This window comes from Cydia amplana, chromosome 1, assembly GCF_948474715.1.
Source record: "Cydia amplana chromosome 1, ilCydAmpl1.1, whole genome shotgun sequence".
Taxonomy (NCBI): domain Eukaryota; kingdom Metazoa; phylum Arthropoda; class Insecta; order Lepidoptera; family Tortricidae; genus Cydia; species Cydia amplana.
The window spans coordinates 23568513-23588118 of NC_086069.1; the positions used below are offsets into that span (position 1 = coordinate 23568513).

At 38.6% G+C, this 19606-nt stretch overlaps 1 protein-coding gene across 1 annotated transcript; it reads left to right on the forward strand.

Moving 5' to 3' along the window:
• The first annotated feature begins 1879 nt into the window (after positions 1-1879).
• On the forward strand, positions 1880-18087 carry LOC134649422 (uncharacterized). Its single transcript, XM_063504206.1, has 17 exons — positions 1880-1951; positions 2032-2255; positions 2455-2554; positions 2629-2759; positions 3490-3805; positions 5105-5302; positions 5646-5723; positions 6339-6493; positions 9123-9294; positions 11884-12113; positions 12529-12628; positions 12879-13015; positions 13644-13935; positions 14935-15105; positions 16282-16359; positions 17627-17781; positions 18009-18087. Exons 1-17 carry the CDS (start codon positions 1894-1896, stop codon positions 18066-18068), a joined length of 2655 nt encoding a protein of 884 aa, XP_063360276.1. The 5' UTR covers positions 1880-1893; the 3' UTR covers positions 18069-18087.
• Positions 18088-19606: the final 1519 nt, after the last annotated feature.

The following is a 19606-nucleotide window of genomic DNA, read 5'->3' on the forward strand; positions in this document are numbered from 1 at the left end:
TAACGTAAACATATAAAGGTAAAGGAAAAAAGACCTATTTTTAAATCAACGGAGGCATTCAACTTTTGAAGCCACTATGACCATATTTGTTTAAATTATTAATTTATTTATTGAACATAGTGTTACGAGGGGCGTTCAAAATATTCTCGGTATTGATATCTTACAACCTCTTCTAAAATTTCTTTCGTTACTGGCCGCTAAGGTTTATTCATTGACATTAAAAAAAAGTATAATTCGAACCGAGATGTTCTTTTGTTTTTCTGCAATTGCTGAACAAACATGAACATCATGTGGGAATTGACAATGTTAACTAAATTAGAACATCGATGCGTGATAAAATTCTTGACAAAACAGGGTAAAAATCAAAAAACCATAAAAGAGGAAATGGATTGTGTTTACCGTGAGTCTGCTCCTTCTTTATCTACCATTCAAAAGTGGTCAAGCGAGTTTAAACGTGGAAGGGAGAGTGTTGAAGACGACCCTAGACCTGGCCGGCCTGTAGTAGCTACTTCACAAGAAAATATTGATAAAGTGGAAAAACTTATATTGGAAGATGGTCGAGTGAAGGTAAAATCTATAGCACAAGTAACCAATCTCTCTATCGGTACCGTACATGATATTATCCATGACCATCTTAATATGTCAAAAGTAAATGCAAGATGGGTTCCGCGAATGCTGACTCGGCTTCAAAAAGACATGCGTGTAGCTTGTTGTTCCGATTTTATTGACCTGTGCGGTGAAAATCCTGATGAGGTGCTGCAAAGAATAGTTACTGGAGATGAAACCTGGGTTCATCATTATGACCCAGAGAGTAAACAAGAGTCCATGCAGTGGCACATTAAGGGTTCAGCTCATCCCAAGAAGTTCAAGGTCATCCCTTCAGCTGGCAAGGTCATGGCCACGATATTTTGGGATTGTGAAGGAGTATTACTGATCGATTATAAAGAAAAAGGTGTAAATATCACAGGACAGTACTACGCTAACATTCTACGTCAATTAAAGGATGCAATCAAAGAAAAGAGGCGAGGAAAGTTAACCAAAGGTGTTATGCTTCTGCATGACAACGCCCCCGTCCATACTGCTCATATTGCCAAGGCAGCTATTGTTGAATGTGGGTTTGAAACTGTTACTCACCCACCGTATAGTCCGGACTTAGCCCCCAGCGACTTCTTTTTGTTCCCCAATCTTACAAAGGATCTGCGTGGAAATAAATTTTCCGATGATGAAGCATTGAAGGCGGCAGTGGAGGAGCATTTTTACACCAAAGATAAAAAATATTTTTATGCAGGATTAAAAAAAAAATTGATCGATCTTTTAAGTGTATGAACATAGGGGGGGAGTATATTGAAAAATAAAAATATCAAACTTTTCGTACTTGTTTGTTTTTTCTCATACCGAGAATATTTTGAACACCCCTCGTACATTACTATTTAACATAGCCGTAGCGGTAATAAGGCGAGCGAATTTCAAAACGGAGGTCGGGGTTCGAACTATGGCTCGTACCGAAATTCATTCGTCATTTGATGTTTACATTATAATATATGTAGTCAGATTTTTTGTATCTGAACTGTAGGGATGTTAATTAAGTATCATAAAAACACTTTAAACACAGACACAGTATACATACACAGTACATAGTATACGTACATACACAGTAGGTATACAGTTGAATTAGGTATAACAGTTGTCTTCAAAACTATAGCATAACTAAAGTGTTATGTAAATCAATACCTAATTCAACATGTCTTAGGTATTAATTTAGGTCGAAATTATTTGATTTTGTAATCTCTGAGCTTGATATTATTTATCAGAGATTAGCCATTTTCAAGTTTGATTATTAGTAGGTAATCAAACATTATTTGATATAGCTACTTTAATAGTGTCGCTAAAGTAATGGACATGTTGTCACAGTGGTTGATTATTTCGGCTTCGTTATGTTGTCTAGTAAATGGTATTAAAACGTGATCAATTACTTAACCTAGATGTGCATGCGGACATATGAATGGGTAAATATACTTACATTCATTTCAGGTCAGTTCGGGCCGTTCAGGCAAGACTCGGGCTATGTGACTGTGAGACAGGGTGCTCATATGTTCTATTGGCTGTTCTACACGACCGCCGATGTGTCCAGCCACACTGACCGACCGCTGGTAGTTTGGCTGCAAGGAGGCCCTGGAGGCTCGTCCACCGGCATCGGCAACTTCGAAATATTAGGTCCGCTTGATTTATCACTGCAGGAGAGAAATTACACTTGGGTAAGTACACACAATTATTTTATACGGATAAAAAATATAGATTTTTAATTGACTCCCATTAATTTAATGGTGAGTAGGTAATTTTCACGTTTTACCATAGAATTTTACATCGGCATTACATATTTATGCACATGAAGTGTAGGTACTCAATGTGACCTACTAATTATAAGCTGTGTTTTAATTGAGCTGTTAATTGCAGGTAAAGAATTTTAATGTTCTTTTCATTGACAATCCTGTAGGCACCGGTTACAGCTATGTTGACGACTGGAGTTACCTCACGACGACTAATGATGAAATTGGTAACGGACATTCGAATCGATACCGGTTAAATTAAAAAAGTTGAGCCGTTCTAATTTCAATCTTGTTTTTTCAGCTGTGGACTTTGTAAACCTCATGAGAGGTTTTTATGAGGCGCATTCCGCATTCGAGGGAGTGCCGCTGTACATTTATGGACAGTCGTATGGTGGGAAAATGGCAGTTGATATGGGCATTCGTATGCATGAAGTATGTATAAAAATAGCAATTATAACTGAGTATAGTTCCGTCTAAATAGGTATTAGGATTGTGGAGCAAGCTTCTTTGTTTCGTATTTTGATTTCTTTGCGAGATTGAATTAGAAATGAGGAGAGCCAAGCTTCAACAGCTGCCAGACTTAAGTGACAGTGACAGCGAGACGTTGATGACTGATGCTAACGAGGCGAACCAATGATCTGGTCAAGATCGCAGCAAAATGAAATGCAGGCAGTGGATGAGCGAATGTGAAAATCTTTGGACGTATTTTGGGTTTATATGATGATGACAATGATAACAGCTACCTAAATACCGCACTTGCGTATGGCGTACATTAAATATTTCACAACTATATATGTTTCAGGCAGAGAAAGTTGAAAAAAAAAGCGCTGGTGGCCTAGCGGTAAGAGCGTGCGACTTGCAATCCGGAGGTCGCGGGTTCGAACCCCGGCTCGTACCAATGAGTTTTTCGGAACTTATGTACGAAATATCATTTGATATTTACCAGTCGCTTTTCGGTGAAGGAAAACATCGTGAGGAAACCGGACTAATCCCAATACGGGCCTAGTTTACCCTCTGGGTTGGAAGGTCAGATGGCAGTCGCTTTCGTAAAAACTAGTGCCTACGCCAATAACTGGGATTAGTTGCCAAGCGGACCCCAGGCTCCCATGAGCCGTGGCAAAAAATGCCGGGACAACGCGAGGAAAATGATGATATGTTTCAGGCAGAGCAGGCAGGAACAATTAGGTCCAATTTAAGAGGCATTGCGATGGGCAATGCATGGATTCACCCGGTAGACTTGACGCTCACATGGGGTCCCTTGCTCCTGGCTGCGGGGTTGGTCGATGAGGCCGGTTACCAGAACATACAGGAGGCCGCGAGGCAGGCCGAGAGGCTGTTCGACGAAGGTCTCTACGTGGAGTCCACGGCCGCGTGGGCTGCCACGCAAACACAGGTGTTCCGAGCGGCCCACAATGTCGACTTCTACAATATACTGACAAAAACTCGAGGCCTCGGACCAGACACCAGGACCGATTATGGTACTATTAATATCTTAAACATATTCTCGAGTTTTAATCGTGACTAAAGTTCACGTAGCATAAAAATATTGTATGACAGAAGGACTTGCGCTTTCGAGTTTAACGAAGTATGGTTCACGAGTTACATTTGTTACACATCAGTTACACATTCATACAAGCCTGTCTTACAAATACATAAGTCAAAATGTAAGTGGGCCATTTTATTTAAAGTTGTCACTTTTTTTGGATTTTTCATATTATTATTTCTACTCAGAATCATGAGCTCTTTTGATCCTAATAGGAGAAAAAAAGTGTCCCAAAATTTCCATACATTTTTCGATCTTGACATTCCGTGACCGCCATACAATATGAAAAATGGTAACGGAATGAGAAAAAACCTTGGACCACTTTTCTTCTCCTATTAGGATATAAAACGCTCATGATTCTGAGTAGAAATAACATAGAAATTCACAAATTAAAAAAAAGTGTACGGGACAACTTTAAATAAAATGGCCCAGGTAGAGTCTGTGCGAAAAGAGAATTGAGTCGTGGAATGTATGAGGCCCAATACATTCCACGACTCTTCTCTTTCCGAACAGACTCTATAAGTATTATGCGTGCTGAATGCGTTTATGAATAACGTCAATACTTTTTAATAAAAACGTACTTAAAACCCATAACTAATGCGTGAAAAAACGTTTTAATGTGATTATGTGGCCGTAAGTTCTTGACGTTCTTCTTCGTCTCCCAAAATAAATCTTATTAAAATAATAATTCGCAATAAGTAATTTAGTTCTCTGAAGAACTTTCGGAGTACCTACATTATGCATGATAAATTATAATATGTACACACTTATTATTAATGTTATGGCTAACCGCACATTAATTGCTAGTAATTTGAAATAGCAAACCCAGGTGCATGTTATTTGAGAGTAGATTTAGTGGTGAATTTTCATTAATATTCCTTTATATTTTAAACGTAAAACAAGTGATTGTGTTAGTCAGTTTATCCTACAGACAATTGATGAATGTTGTGTTTAAATCAAAATGCCACACACATTTACTAAGTCCGTCTTAGCTAACTTTGCACCAATTTGAATAGAACAAAGTGAGCAGCCGTCATGAAAAACGTCATAATAAGTAAAAAAATGTTTTGTATGTTGTACTTATAAGTATTTTTTAACATACATTTTTTTCACACGTACCTACCTATAATGAAATTGGTAATCATTACGTAACTCAAGATGTTCAAATATTATATAGAATCAAACTGTTTTAATATATTTAACATTACGGGTAATTATATTTGCTGTCAACCAGAAATCGCCAGAGAACTCATGATCCGCGACATGTCCTACTCCGCAATGAGCCGCCAGGAGGAGTACGACCTGGCCTACCTGATGAACGGGCCCGTGAAGGAGGCGCTCGGCATACCGGCCCATGTGCGCTGGGGCTCGCAGTCCAACACGGTGTTCAACCAGCTGCGGGGGGACTTCATGAAACCAGTCACCGAAGGGAGTTAGTTGTCATCCTATTTCTTTAACCAAATTGGTATAGGGTTTGCAACTCCCGGGTTTTGATTAATATCTAAAGAGGTATTCTGGTTTCAAAATGTTTTGGTTTGGATATTGTTTTGATACGACCTTGACACGACTTGCAGCTCGACTATCAGCGAGAGGGACCAGATATTTAAATTAGAATACCGCTCCCAGGCTACTGAAAAAACTCGTACTAACTAAACTACTTATATCTCAAGATAGAAACCGTAAATTCCGTATTTATTTGCAAAAGGCTCACATTTCAGAACTATGATTGTTTAATAGTAGGTATAAGAACTAAATGTGACTTCTTTTGTTTTCAGTTGAAAAACTATTAAACGAGACTGACATCATTGTTCAAAAGTATAATGGGAACCTGGATTTGATCTGCGATACTCCTGGTAAGTTGTTGTTAGAAATTTAGAATACAGTAGAGATACAGTGCAGTACCCATAGATAACGTCAAATAAGTAGGTAGTCATTGCGGTTCTTGTGATAAGCACGCTAATTTACGGCCCGACAGCAGAGGCGACAGAGGCTTCTGATTGCATTAATATTATATACCTATAGTTCCAACTGCCCCCTTCGGCTATTATGGACCCCTTAACTTGAAACATATATATCTTGTAGTTTTAAGGTTAGAAGGTAGGAAAAATCACTCTGATTCTACTAAAAGTAGAAACCTTGAAATAAAACATCTTGAACAGGAAAATATAGGTAAATACCCACCTACCTACCTATGAGGTTGAAGAGTTGAACATTAGCGAGTTATGAGTATACGGAAAATCGTTAGACGTTAAATTGCTGTCTTTAAATTAATTTGACAAAATGGACAAATACTTACTTAGGTGCTTAATTGTGTTGTATGTAGCCTAGAAGGCTACATTAAACGTAAACGACTACTTATTAGAAGTGTTACTTAATTATGTATATTAAACCATATCTTCCGTCTCAAGTTTCGCGCGGTGCGCCATATCTTTCGTTTCCTTCCATAACGGCCCCTCTTAATCTCGAAGGCCAACTGCTGTGGATGGATCGCTTGCAATGGGCCGGCGCCGAGGCCTACCGCAACACGCCCCGGCAGCCTATCTGGGAGAACAACCGGCTTGAGGGCTACTCCAAGTCCTACGGGAACCTGAGGTTCTTCTGGATAAACGTGGCGGGCCACAGTGTGAGTTAAAAAAAACATAGAAGTATTGTTCGACATATAGGCCGATTTTTATTTGGTTCTCGATTTTTTTTTCGTTAGATTTGGATAAAATTTGGGTGGTTTGGATTGACTTCTCATTCTGGGCAGAATAAATAATATGAACAGAAAAAAAATGTATGTAAATTCCACCCAGTTAGTTACTAAATACCATCGTAACTCGGATCGGTTTCCATCCACCAAATTTAATCCAAATATGACAAAAAGAAATTAGTCACTAAATAAAAATCGACATATATCTATAGGTACTTATATTAAGAAAACATCTAATCTGTATGGCAAGATCGTTATAAATTCAATTGGCAAATGCATGCCGCAGCATTAATCTCCCAATGCCGTTCTACCTCTACTAACTGTCTGAAGGCCTGCGGAATCTTGTTTGGGATAAATGTAGCGGGCTACAGCGTAAGTTAAACATCGGAGCAGTGGATACCAGTTAAAATTGAGCCGGCTGTCGCAACTCTCCCCGCCGGGAAAACAAACAGCTGGAGGCCTATTAAAAGCCCTACGGGAATTGGCCTCTTGAATAAACTTGGCCGAACACATTGTAAGCTGAACCGAAGCCGCTATCGAACTTTAAACTGTCAACTTGATTTGATAATACAAATTGCGAAGTGGAACACACGTATGCACGATCAAGGTGCACAAGTGATGACAATGATGTGAGTCTCTAAATTGCTTGTTGGTGGAATTGTCCATATTTCCATAAAATGATATAGAAACATTGGTATCTCCTGGATAATCGTAGTCGTGTCGCAGCATAGCTAATTCAATAAAGCCCAATTTGACCCAACATTATTTGCTTAGCCCCGATGTTATTTCATTTTCAAACTGAATTAAGATTTGACTGCAGAATCGTCGGAACTCCACCAACTGAACAATCTATGTATCATCCTTCACTCGTCTAAATCTGGTCCAATCGAAGAAAGTCGGATGGCATACATTTTTAGGTACATACCTACCTGAGTAGATTCGTAAATAGATATGTGGGTATATAGACTTAAGAAACGTATCAGACCTAAACATACAAATACATGAATACACATTATTTATTTATCGTTTTCTAGGTTCCAAGAGATAACCCTGCCGGATCAGATGCCTTTCTACGGGATATGACTTCATTTGGGTGAAGGTAAAATCACTACGAGTACCTACGAGGAAATAATTACACACTTCAAAACTTGTAATAATAAAAGCTTATAACATTTATAAATATGTTGATTTAATTTCCTAAGATTCATTCACCTTAATTAGATTACTATCGAGAGTTGTGTGCTTTACGACGATATAGGGTCACACGGAATGGGTAATGCTAATATTGATTTTGTTTAAAATGATCTGTAACGCTAGGTAAATATATTTCCTAGTATTTCAAAAAAGTTCTTAATTTGCCCGCCTTTTTTCATTTCATAAAAGATAAAGCGGAAGGCTAGATTATAGGTAAATGGTTGTAACGGCCACCGTAGAGACCCTGCCTACGAATCCGTAGGGGCATTGGTTTGTGTGATGAGCAGATACGTACATATATATACTTATTTGTTAGGAATTATGAATGTTTTTCATGTAAGTATCTAAAAATTTAATTGCCTTTTCATTTCTCATACTTACTTTGAAAGTAGCTCATTGTTTATCTACATAGAAAGCTAGAAAGCTGTGCTGAAAGTAAGTTTCGAATAATATAGTATTGTTGTCGCGTGCATACTTACCTATATCTAGAAATTCTAAAATCACAACCTTTTATAAGTAGCGTACAAGTAGGTAGTTAATTTAAAAATACCTTCTATTGAAAAGGAAAACGAGTGTTTGGGCTTTTTCTAAAATAAATATCGAAAACCCGATTCTTTCAAATCTGGACATTCTAGGGCTCATTCTACTCAGAATCGACAGCACTCTCCATCCTACCATTAAAAAAACATGTCCCAAAATGTCCATTCCATTACGTCACGTTTTTAGTATGAGAAAAATGTTCACTTGTATGTAACGTAAATTTTGTATGAAAATTGTACATTCCACTACGTCATGGAATGTACAATTTTCATACAAAATTTTGGGACAATTTTTTTATCATCAGGATTGAATATGCTAATGATTCTGAGTTGAAAGAACCCAAAAACACCAGGATCTGGGAGAATCGGGTTTTCAATATTTATTTTAGAAAACGCACGTCTTACAGAAGCGCGTGCAAAAGGGTCAAAAAGAATACTGTGTTCACGTCTTTCCTGTAGACATACACAAGAGTTAAGGGCTATAAAGGTTAATTTTCGTATTTAATCCTTATCCACGTGAAAAGGTTCTCCTTTTATTTAGAGAACTATGATAAAATCATTACTTACATGCCCACAAGCTGTTAATTAACTATTGCCCACAGGAGAGAAAACTAGTGTGTTCGCGCGAACTGTACATTTTTCTCTTCTGTGGATAGACGAATTTTAGTACGATAACAATTAAAACCACGAATATTTTGTACAAATCGCGAAATCATGATTATGCCAATAATTCACTGAAGTATTTAACTATCTCACTAAATCGCCTTAATTTATAATCAGTTTACTTATCAAAGCGATAATGCCAAGTAACACCTACTTAGTGTTAGGCCCAATCTTCAGACTGCAACTTATACGAGCCGGTTCGGTTTTGTATACCGAACAGTAAAATGGTTAAAAAAGCAGTTGTTATTTCTGTGACGGCAGGAGTAGTGATTGCGGGAGGTCTGGCTGTACTTATTTGGTGGCTTGTAGCGGGCCGCGATCCCTTCAGAACCGTACGTAAGTACATTTTGTAACATTGTTGTACAAGTGACCCGCCGTACCTAGATTACTTTACTTTGATTTAACATAGGCACAGACACTCGACGCCAGAAAAGAGAATTCCCTTTTTTACCCGACAGCGCAACGTAAAGGAATGTGTTTATCAGTCTATGTAGGTATGTATGTTTGCTCCAAGTTTGCATTCTAGGGACCAAATGCGTCTATGTTAATGTATTAGGAGAATCAGATTATTTACGACTTCTTATAAAATGGGCAACCCTGTTTTTTTATTTCTGTTGATAAGTATTTGTAAGTAAGTTTATATTCTTTATGGCACCAATAAAAATATAAGTACCTATTAGGTATTTTAGGTAGGTACCTATACAGGGTGCTTCCTGTAACAGGAGCAATAAATTAAACTGTAGGCTGTACTCTTCAAACTGACCAACATTTGTTCAGCAACTTTTAAAAATTATGAATCCTTTAGACTTCCTCTTTTTCATACAAAATAAATATTGCCTTCAATGTACGCTGACATCAGTGTGTTTGACGTTGCTTGTCACGCTTTGAACATAACAAAATTTGCAATACATTGCGTCTTAGAATAAACTTTAAAGTGTAATAAAAATCAAAACCTGAGTTATTTTCAAAAGTTGCTGAACAAATGTTGGTCAGTTTGAGGAGTACAGCCTACAGTTTAATTTATTGCTCCTGTTACAGGAAGCACTCTGTATAAGTATACAGTGAAACCTGGTTAAGTGGGACCTGGATAAGTGAGAAACCTCTATAGCTGGGCCTCATGGTGCGGTCCCGACACTTTAGTACTGAATTACCTCTGTTAGTGAGAAAAAACGAACCTCTATAACTGGGATTAGCTGTTGTGATTTTATAGTCACATTTACCTCTATAAGGGAGACAGAGAGTGTATTTTACCTCTTTTACTGAGACTATATTTATACGATTACATTTTCCTAATTGTTTTTTTTAGAATTGTATAGGAATTGACCTCTGTATCTGAGATAACGTCAATCTATGACCTCTCTAACTTGGACTTTATTGATCAATTTCCGTATTCTTACTAACTCTTAGTCTATGCACAAATTCCGCATTTGCTTAATTGTGTCTAAACGACTTCAAGTTTCTTTTTTCATTTAGTTACTTTATATAGTTAAAACTATCGAAACGAAAGCTGAATTTTTGATAAGTAACACGAAAAAACAGATTTTCATTTAATACATTTCTAAGACGCAATGAAGTCCGTATCAAATTTAATTGAAAAAATCTATCCTTTGGAGAATCATTCAAAATAGATTCAAAGAAATATTTAAACAGACTTAAAAAATATTTAGGGACAAGCATTATTTTACCTTATTTATTTTTAAAGATAATTATAAAATACCTTATTAACCACCTCTATAACTGAAATATATCCTCTATTCTCACCTCTATTAATGGGACCCTCTGTAAATGAGACAGACATTTATTTGTACCTGGCTAACTGAGAGCCTGGCTAAGTAAATTACCTCTTTAAGTGAGACAAATCTGCTCGTCCCTTGAAGTCTCACTTATCCAGGTTTCACTGTAATTACTTATATAGGTACCTATTAAACAATAAAGCTAAGTAATAATAATAACAGGCGGTTTTATCCCTAAAAGGCCCCGCTGATGGTAAGCAGTTACCGAAACATATGAACGCCAACAACTTCTGGGGTTATACCTATGCGCATTGCCGACCATACGGTCGAATATATATGTATATAGGTATATCTAGATATTAAACCAAAACCGAACACCGTATATTTTGAACAGAATTTGTTAACCGATATCGTTCTTTTGTTTTAACTGAAAACATAATTCCCGCTGAAAGCGGTTATGGATTTTCGCCGAACTTTACCTCTGCCCTCACGTAAAATGCAACAGCTTATTTCAAATCATTCAATTATTTACCTTGTTCTCATACAACAGGTCACACAATTGAAAGATTTCAAAATTAGTTATTGCACTTTACGTTAGAAGGACAGACCTATTGTCTATTTCTACCACTAGTAACAGCTAGTTCATCGAATTCTCGCAATAAACGTCCATTAGGAGCATGTAGTATAGCATGGTTTTTTTATCATGTTCTAGTTCGTTGAATTAAGACATTTGCTGGGTTACGGGAAGCATTTGGCTGTATTTGACTTTCCACCGGTACGGCAGCTCTCTGCGCTTGTCTTACCCCCGCCGGTGTGTAGGTGGTTTTTCTATGTTCCCGTATAAGTAAGAAAAAGATTATAACTATACACCCAATATTCTTACTTCAATATTTTTACTTAGGAAGTATATTCCATTTCAAAAGAAAAAAATATACGAGAAGTATTTAGCGTAACGCACGGAAAGTGAAGTCTATATTGAAAAAAAACCTAGGTACTTTGACTTTGACTCGAGTTTGACCATTGTTTAAAATTGTTCCATTATTAGATAAACTTGGAAATTCACCGACGTAGTGCCACTTGCTGATAGGTGCATTCCCCCTACGATAGGACTCCAACAAGTTCTCAAGCACAATAGGTATATTATATGGCTTGTAGGTAAAACGTCATATTATCTTCATTTGACTATTTCCAGAGCTTAACAACCAAGCTATAGGAAATGTGGAAGGCACAGCCGCCCTGACCAGGATCCGGGGCTCCGGCGACATGTTCTGGTGGTTCTTCCCCGCCCACGACGAGACGCCGACCTCGAAACCCATCATCCTGTGGCTGGACGGAGTAACGGGAGTCTCGCCCAGTCTACTAGCGAATTTTGGGATGTTTGGCCCTTACGATTTTAATTTGAACGAACGGAATAATTCTTGGGTAAGAAACTAAGCAGTCTATTAAGCACGTTTGCATGTCTTGTAGAAAACCCACGTACCAAACCCTCTAAGCTAATTCCGACATGACGCCAACAAAATGTTGCAACATGGTGCACTTGTACTACACTTGGTGCTTCTAGAAACATCAACATTTTCACCATTTTCATAAGATTATGACGTTTATGGTGCCGTCCAAGCTCCGCGCTTGCTAGATCGGTACAATTTTATTGAGCTTGTTGTAATGCCACAAAATTGATTAGCGTGCTTTGGGTAAACTACAAAAACAATACGGACCTACAGGTACAGGTAATTAGTTTTCGTAAATTCAATGTTTATTTATACAGTTGTATGACATTGTCTCTGACATGTGTTTTCCCAATTATTATGAAAACTTTACCTAACATTTTAATTTACAGGTTGACCAATACAACCTATTATTCGTGGACGCACCCATAGGCACCGGCTTCAGCGCACCGCAATCAGACAGCACAATTCCAGATAGTCTCGATGAAAACGGTAAAATATATACCTATTATTTGCAAGCAAGTGAAAACAGCCTACTAACGCTCTAGTCTTGGGAATCAGACGCCAAGTGGAGGCACAAACATCCGAAAAAGAAATTTCGTTATCTGCCCCTATCGCTCGATTATGCAAGATAGAGCGGCACACTATCTCGAATTTCGATGTTCGCGGCCTTCCTCTGGACACCTTCAAGATACTTTTACTTACGTGCATTATCTGAACTATTCATTAATTTTATTTTCAGTTGATCATTTGGTGTTTACTTTGGAATCATTTTATGAACTGCATGAAGGTTTCAACAATGCACCTCTTTACATTTTCGGGCAAGGACATGGATCGAAGTTAGCTTTGGCTCTCACCACGCGATTGCTGGAAGACAATGTAAGTTTTCTGAAGAATTAGTGAAACTAAGTATAAAGTGACGGCCTTGGTCGATGCCACAAGGAACTGTAGCAATCTGACATGCATATACATTGCATATATATAAACACGTAGTGAGTACTTACCTATCTACACAAATAACACAGCTTATGGAGTCAAAGTCAACTCTACCGCAAGTACGATTTTCATAACCAAGTTCATATCAGGCGATAACAAGGAAAGTGCTTCAGAGAGAGCACAATAGAACAAAAAGTTTTGGGATTTCTTGTCCATCGAAAGTAGATGGCTTGTGCTAATAGTGCTCACGACATTATTTGCATTATTTGCAAAAATATCAGTTTTGTAGACTAATGTGCGTTTGTGCTGACTTTTCTAATTCGCTATTGGTAATAATAATACTTAGGTTCTAATGGGCCTGTCCACCTTGTCTTAGCAAGCCGCACACACTTATTTACACACCCCATTCCACCGCATGTACATAAATATAAATAAACGCTGCTGGTTTACCGTAGCGTAGTTAACTTAGTTAGGAAGCAAATAAGCTCACTAAACGTATCACGCAATTCATCTAAGAGGTATGGTATAGGTATCTGCTCAAAGAAGTCTAATGTTTACTTTTACATTTCAGGAGCTTTCACGTAATTTAGAAGCCATTGCACTCGGCAATGGGATCGTTTCCCCGGCCCTCGCCCTGACGAAACTCAGTTTCTATCTATGGGAGCTCGGCTACGTCGACGAAGACGGGCGCACCGCTATTGATAACTTCTCAAACGAAACGAACGATTTAGTCGACAACGGACAACTAGGAGCTGCCTTTGATCACTTTTTGTCACTGGGAGAATACACAAACGAGAACGCTGGAGCAGTGGCAGTCAATTTGGGACATATTGTTGAAAAACTAACACGTGACGCTCGGCAAGGTCGACCCCTTATACGTTAGATAACTTATTGTGCTAACACGGCGCTTTATATATTGTACAATTTGTACAGTGACAGCTTGGCATATCACCCCTATTACTTTTCAGTACTTCCGAGGGTCCCGACGGTTACGTAAAAGATATAATATTATCAGGGAATGATGTTTCGAATGTTTGCTATTCCTATGTAGGTATTTAACGAATTTAAAATTGATAAAAATTATTATCTGAGCCCCATTTGAAATTTCTGAAAAAAAAAATACAACTTAAACGAAAACAACGTATTATTTCGGTTTATATTTTAAACGCATGAGTTCTCGTCACTGTCCCAGTCCCAGTCCCAGTCCCAGTAAGTCCCTAGCTCGCTACTCCCTACATATCATTTTTAAACTTACGTCATTAGCAATAGAAATGACAACGGGAAATCAACTATTGGGCATTAGCATGTCCAGCACTGTGACGTTTACCTTAACTAACGCGTTAAATCTGTTTTGTTTGCATAGACAAATTAAATAGTTATTTGTTTTACAAGCGGGCAAAATTGTTGTTTAACCTCTCGTGCTGATATTGATACCCGAGCAAGCGAAATATTCGAAAGGTGGAATCTTGAATGTTGTTGCGAGGGTTTCAAGGCACGAATGTTAAAAAAATTCTGCCGCAGAGTGAAACACAAAAAAATTCACCACACCAACGCAAGGCAATTAGGTACTAAGTGTAAGATATCAAACCTAATCAAGTCCAAATTAATTTTATAGTTTAGGTATGATTCAAAACCATCATGCAAAAGACAATTCTACCAGCAAACTTAAGAAAACAACTCAAAATTTGCATTTGATTATCTACTTTGCCACACATGTGGATAAAATGCAACTTTCTCATCAGTTTTTGAGCAATCAAGAGAGCCTTTACCAGCTGGTGAGGTCAAATTTTTTTTTACTATTCCGGGTTTCGTGGGCGGGCTTTTGTCTTTCTATCCTTACCTTACCGTATGACCATTTACAGGATACTTCGGACAACCTAATTACCTAGACAATGTGATCGGACTGGACTCTTTCCGGTTTATGGATGAGACCGTGGCGCCTGCCCTGGGGATCAGTAGCTCCTACGCGGCCCACCAGGACGCCGCAGTCCGGGCTTTCAGAACCTCCTTTATGGAATCGGATATCGAAAAAAGTAGGCATAATAGATAAAATTCAAATATCAAATCATTCATACATACTTTTCACAATTGTTTGAAGTTAAAATGTAGAGTAAGTAAGTATAGGTAGATGCGGTAGCGGTGAGGCGTACCTGACGCGCGTACTTACTATTTTCAACCCGCTGGTTCGTTCCACTTGCTGATATGGACTTACATCATTTTTAACTTTGGTAGCTGAACCCCGAAATATACAAAATGAGCCGATCGTAATCTGAACCAGAACCATACTTACCATATCTCATTACATGTCGTATCGTTAACTATAATACTATAGTTAACGATACGACATGTAATGAGATATGGTAAGTATGGTTCTGGTTTAAGTTAAGTACGGTATAAGTTTAGCTGCTTCGTACTTCCTTGTATACACAAGGAAGTACGAAGCAGCTAAACTTATACGCTGTACCTACAGAGTTATCAGGCAAATTGGCTTTTTTTAGGGTTCCGTACCCAAAGGGTAAAAACGGGACCCTATTACTAAGACTCCGCTGTCCGTCCGTCCGTCCGTCCGTCTGTCACCAGGCTGTATCTCACGAACCGTGATAGCTAGACAGTTGAAATTTTCACAGATGATGTATTTCTGTTGCCGCTATAACAACAAATACTAAAAACAGAATAAAATAAAGATTTAAGTGGGGCTCCCATACAACAAACGTGATTTTTGACCGAAGTTAAGCAACGTCGGGCGGGGTCAGTACTTGGATGGGTGACCGTTTTTTGCTTGTTTTGCTCTATTTTTTGTAACCCTCCGTGCGCGAGTCCGACTCGCACTTGGCCGGTTTTCTTACTAGAAGCTGACAAGAATAACTTAGTTTCAATCACCTCATGGTCATAATATGCAAGTACCTACCTAAGTAATATAAAAATATCACTTACCTAATGATGGACGGTTACGTACGTAACACATCAGGTACTTTCCCTGCATATAGTGTTCTAAGTCATGCCATAAATACGAGGTTCTATATAAGAATTATTGAGAAATTGGTACTTCCGGTTGCAATTTTACTTTTTTTATTACTAGCTAGGCGGATAACTTAAAACATATAAGTAGGTGCGGTTACAATAAATAAACGTAGGTAATCCATAAACATAGTTATATTAGTTATACCTACTTAGAGTTGTATTGTGATTGTAATTTTAATTGTTCACAGTTGAATACATTCTCGAAAACACGAGTCTCAAAGTGACTATTTACAACGGCAACTTGGACGCGGTGTCCAACACTCCAGGTAAAAACAAAGTTTTAAGCACCAACCGGTACAATGGTAGGTACCTACAACTAGGTACCTAATATATACATACCTACAAACTAAAAACTGAAAAACTTTTTGTAAGGCCCACCCGGGTAGGTATATACCTATAGGTAAACGGGCGCGGCATTCTCAACTAAGGTTTTAAATCCCAGATAAATATATAGATAGGTATAGTTTGTCGATTTCTAACAGGCCCCGAACGGCTTATCCTTTGTCTATTGTTAAGTGAAACCGCACCTGCTTCTACCTGCCTAAAAAATGGTTGGGCCGTTTTTACCAGTTATTGAATTACCACTCTATGGAGATTGCAATAAGGTTCAAAATGAACTAATGGAATAATAGTTCGTGTTACAAGGGATCAAAATGATACCTATATTTCCGTCAAGTATGTACGCCACATTGAATCCTGAGCGTAATGAGGGATTCAAGTGTTAACGCCCAAGACGAAATAATTTTGATACCGTGTGACGTGTGACACATACTGCTTTTCACATCAACTATGAGGAAAATAAAAAAACTCTTAGTGTTGACACAATCTGATGCTTAAACAGATTATATACTTAAGCTTGCTTAAGCTAAAAAAATAATGCGCAAATAATGTTTCGACATCGCACGAAAAGTGCTATTTTACGCACTAGTGCGGAAAAGTAGCCCCATATGTACTGTAAAATATTTTTATTATGTGTAAAAGTAGCCCCATATGTACTGTAAAATATTTTTACAGTACATATGGGGCTACTTTTCCGCACTAGTGCGTAAAATAGCACTTTTCGTGCGTATGTCGAAACTTTAAAGTGTCATATGTACTGTAAAACGTTGTTCGATACACGTGCGAATGGGTAATTCGCAACTCGTGTCGATTTAAAACACTCCCTTCGGTCGTGTTTTAATTTATCGCCACTCGTTTCGAATTTCCTTTTTGTCGCACTTGTATCGAAAATAACTACTTCTAGGCTGTGTGTGGTCCATTTGACTCGCCGGCACTCAGTGCCGGCGAGTCGAACGCTACAGATTTACAGAACCAGTCTAAAATGTGTCATCGAGATGCGTAACAAAGGCGCGTTATCGGAGAGCGCACCTACACTGGTTTTTCGAGCGTTGGACTAGCCCGCGCTCAGGTGCCAATAATTAGAATAAATAAGACCTTTTTTGCAGGTAAGTAGCAGGAGCGGTTTTACTTAACAAATATAGATAATATATATGTCTCTATGTGTAGCATTTTCAAGAGGTCCATGTTTTTCAGGTCAACTCGAGTGGGTAAATGCCTTGCGATGGTCAGGGCAGCAGAGCTTCCTAGCCAGTCCCCGCTCGACTCTCATAGTCAACGGCCTGGTGCAGGGTTACTTCCGAGAGACTGAGCGACTGAGCTTCTATTGGGTGAACGCGGCTGGGCAATCGGTTTGTATTTATCTACCTGCTGTTTAGAGCTACGCGGCATACCTAGGTATGCCTTCAATAATATTTGGGCGGCGGAGCGGAGTAGCAGCAACTATACGAAGTAGGTATACTTAATGTATGTATTCTACAGTAACTACCTATGTAATCAATCATTATTTGTTTAACTAAGAGGCAAAGTTGTTGCTTGACTCCTCGTGCTAATACAAGTTTTTTCATGCATATTTCAGGTACCCCTTGACAGTCCTGACGCCATGCGACGTATCTTAGACAGAATAACCGGGAGTTGATTTCGTCAAAAAATAAAAATCCTCTGAAATTTGAATATTGCTGTGTATGGTTTATTCCCTCTTACTAGGACCACTCCGCCCTGAGGGCCTACCGCGAACCACGATGGACGTGTTGCCTCCCTGAGCGCCTACCGCGAACCACGTTCGACGTGTTGTTTCTCTGTGGCACTTGTAAATTCGTACGTAAGTGTGACAGGGAGGTAACACGTCGAACGTGGATCGCGGTAGGCCCTCTGTCACACTTACGTACGAATTTACAAGTCCGACAGAGAGGCAATACGTACAACGTGGTTCGCGGTAGGCCCTCTGTGCTAGGACCTAATAAATCGTAAATCTAAAGACCAATGGGAGAACCAAACGTGTCGTGTATCATATCATATCATATCATATTTATTCATCAACAATACAAGATTGTGTTTGAAGTAATATAAAATTTTGGAAATAATATACCTAACAATTATCATATTAGTTTTTAGACAAAATACTTACTTACTAATAACACATTTTAGGACAATATTCACGTTATACATAATGAGATCAAATATGGCATTTATGAACAACTTATATACTATAACTAGACTAAATCAGTATTAAATAACTCATCCAAGCTATAGAAGCAACCTCTTGTAGCTTTTATACCTTTAGAGCTAGCCCCGATAAATGTTCAACGATTTGAAAAGCAACGAAACCTGTCTCGTAATCATTCACCATTTTCCGGGGCTCGGTTGCCATCTATTAAGGCCTCCATATATATTATTATGTCACCAATTACATTCGATTTGCATTACATGCTATTTGTTGAAAAGTTTGTACATCTCATTCTACACTCGGGTGCAAAGAAATCGGACCACCCCAGCATTTTTATCATTTTTTCAATTTCTGTAAAAACTGTATGTGCTACTGTGACATATTATATACCTAATGAAAGGTTGGCTTTTCCTCTATAAATTGATGTGCTTTTCACAGGTTTACTTCCAATATTTTCAGGCTTTCAGGGCTAAGAACTTTGTCACCCTAAAAATGCATACTGGAGTGAAACTTATGCATAATGGGAAAACTGCGATTCTAAAGATATCAAGTAAAAATTAAAACAATTTTCAGCATTTTAATACCGTATATTGCCTCCTCTAGCCCTACGACATGCAGTCATTCGGTTTTTCATTGATCTTATGAATTTTTTTACAGTGTCTTGAGGGATGCCCGCCCATTCTTCTTCGATCGCAGTCTTTAGCTCCAGTAAGGATTCAGGGGCGGGATTTCTGGCCCGGATTCTTCTTTTCAGCTCGTCCCAAATGTGCTCGATCGGGTTTAGGTCAGGACTGCGGGCTGGCCACTCCATGACTCTGATGCCGACCTCCTCCAAGTACTCCTTAGTGATCCGGGCTGTATGCGGCCGAGCGTTATCTTGCATGAGGATGAACTCATCGCCGATATAACCCGCAAATGGGACCACATGATCAGCCAGGATTTCCTCCACGTACCGACGTGCAGTCAAACCGCCTGAATTCGGTCTGGTACCTGGCCCTGTGATGAACACA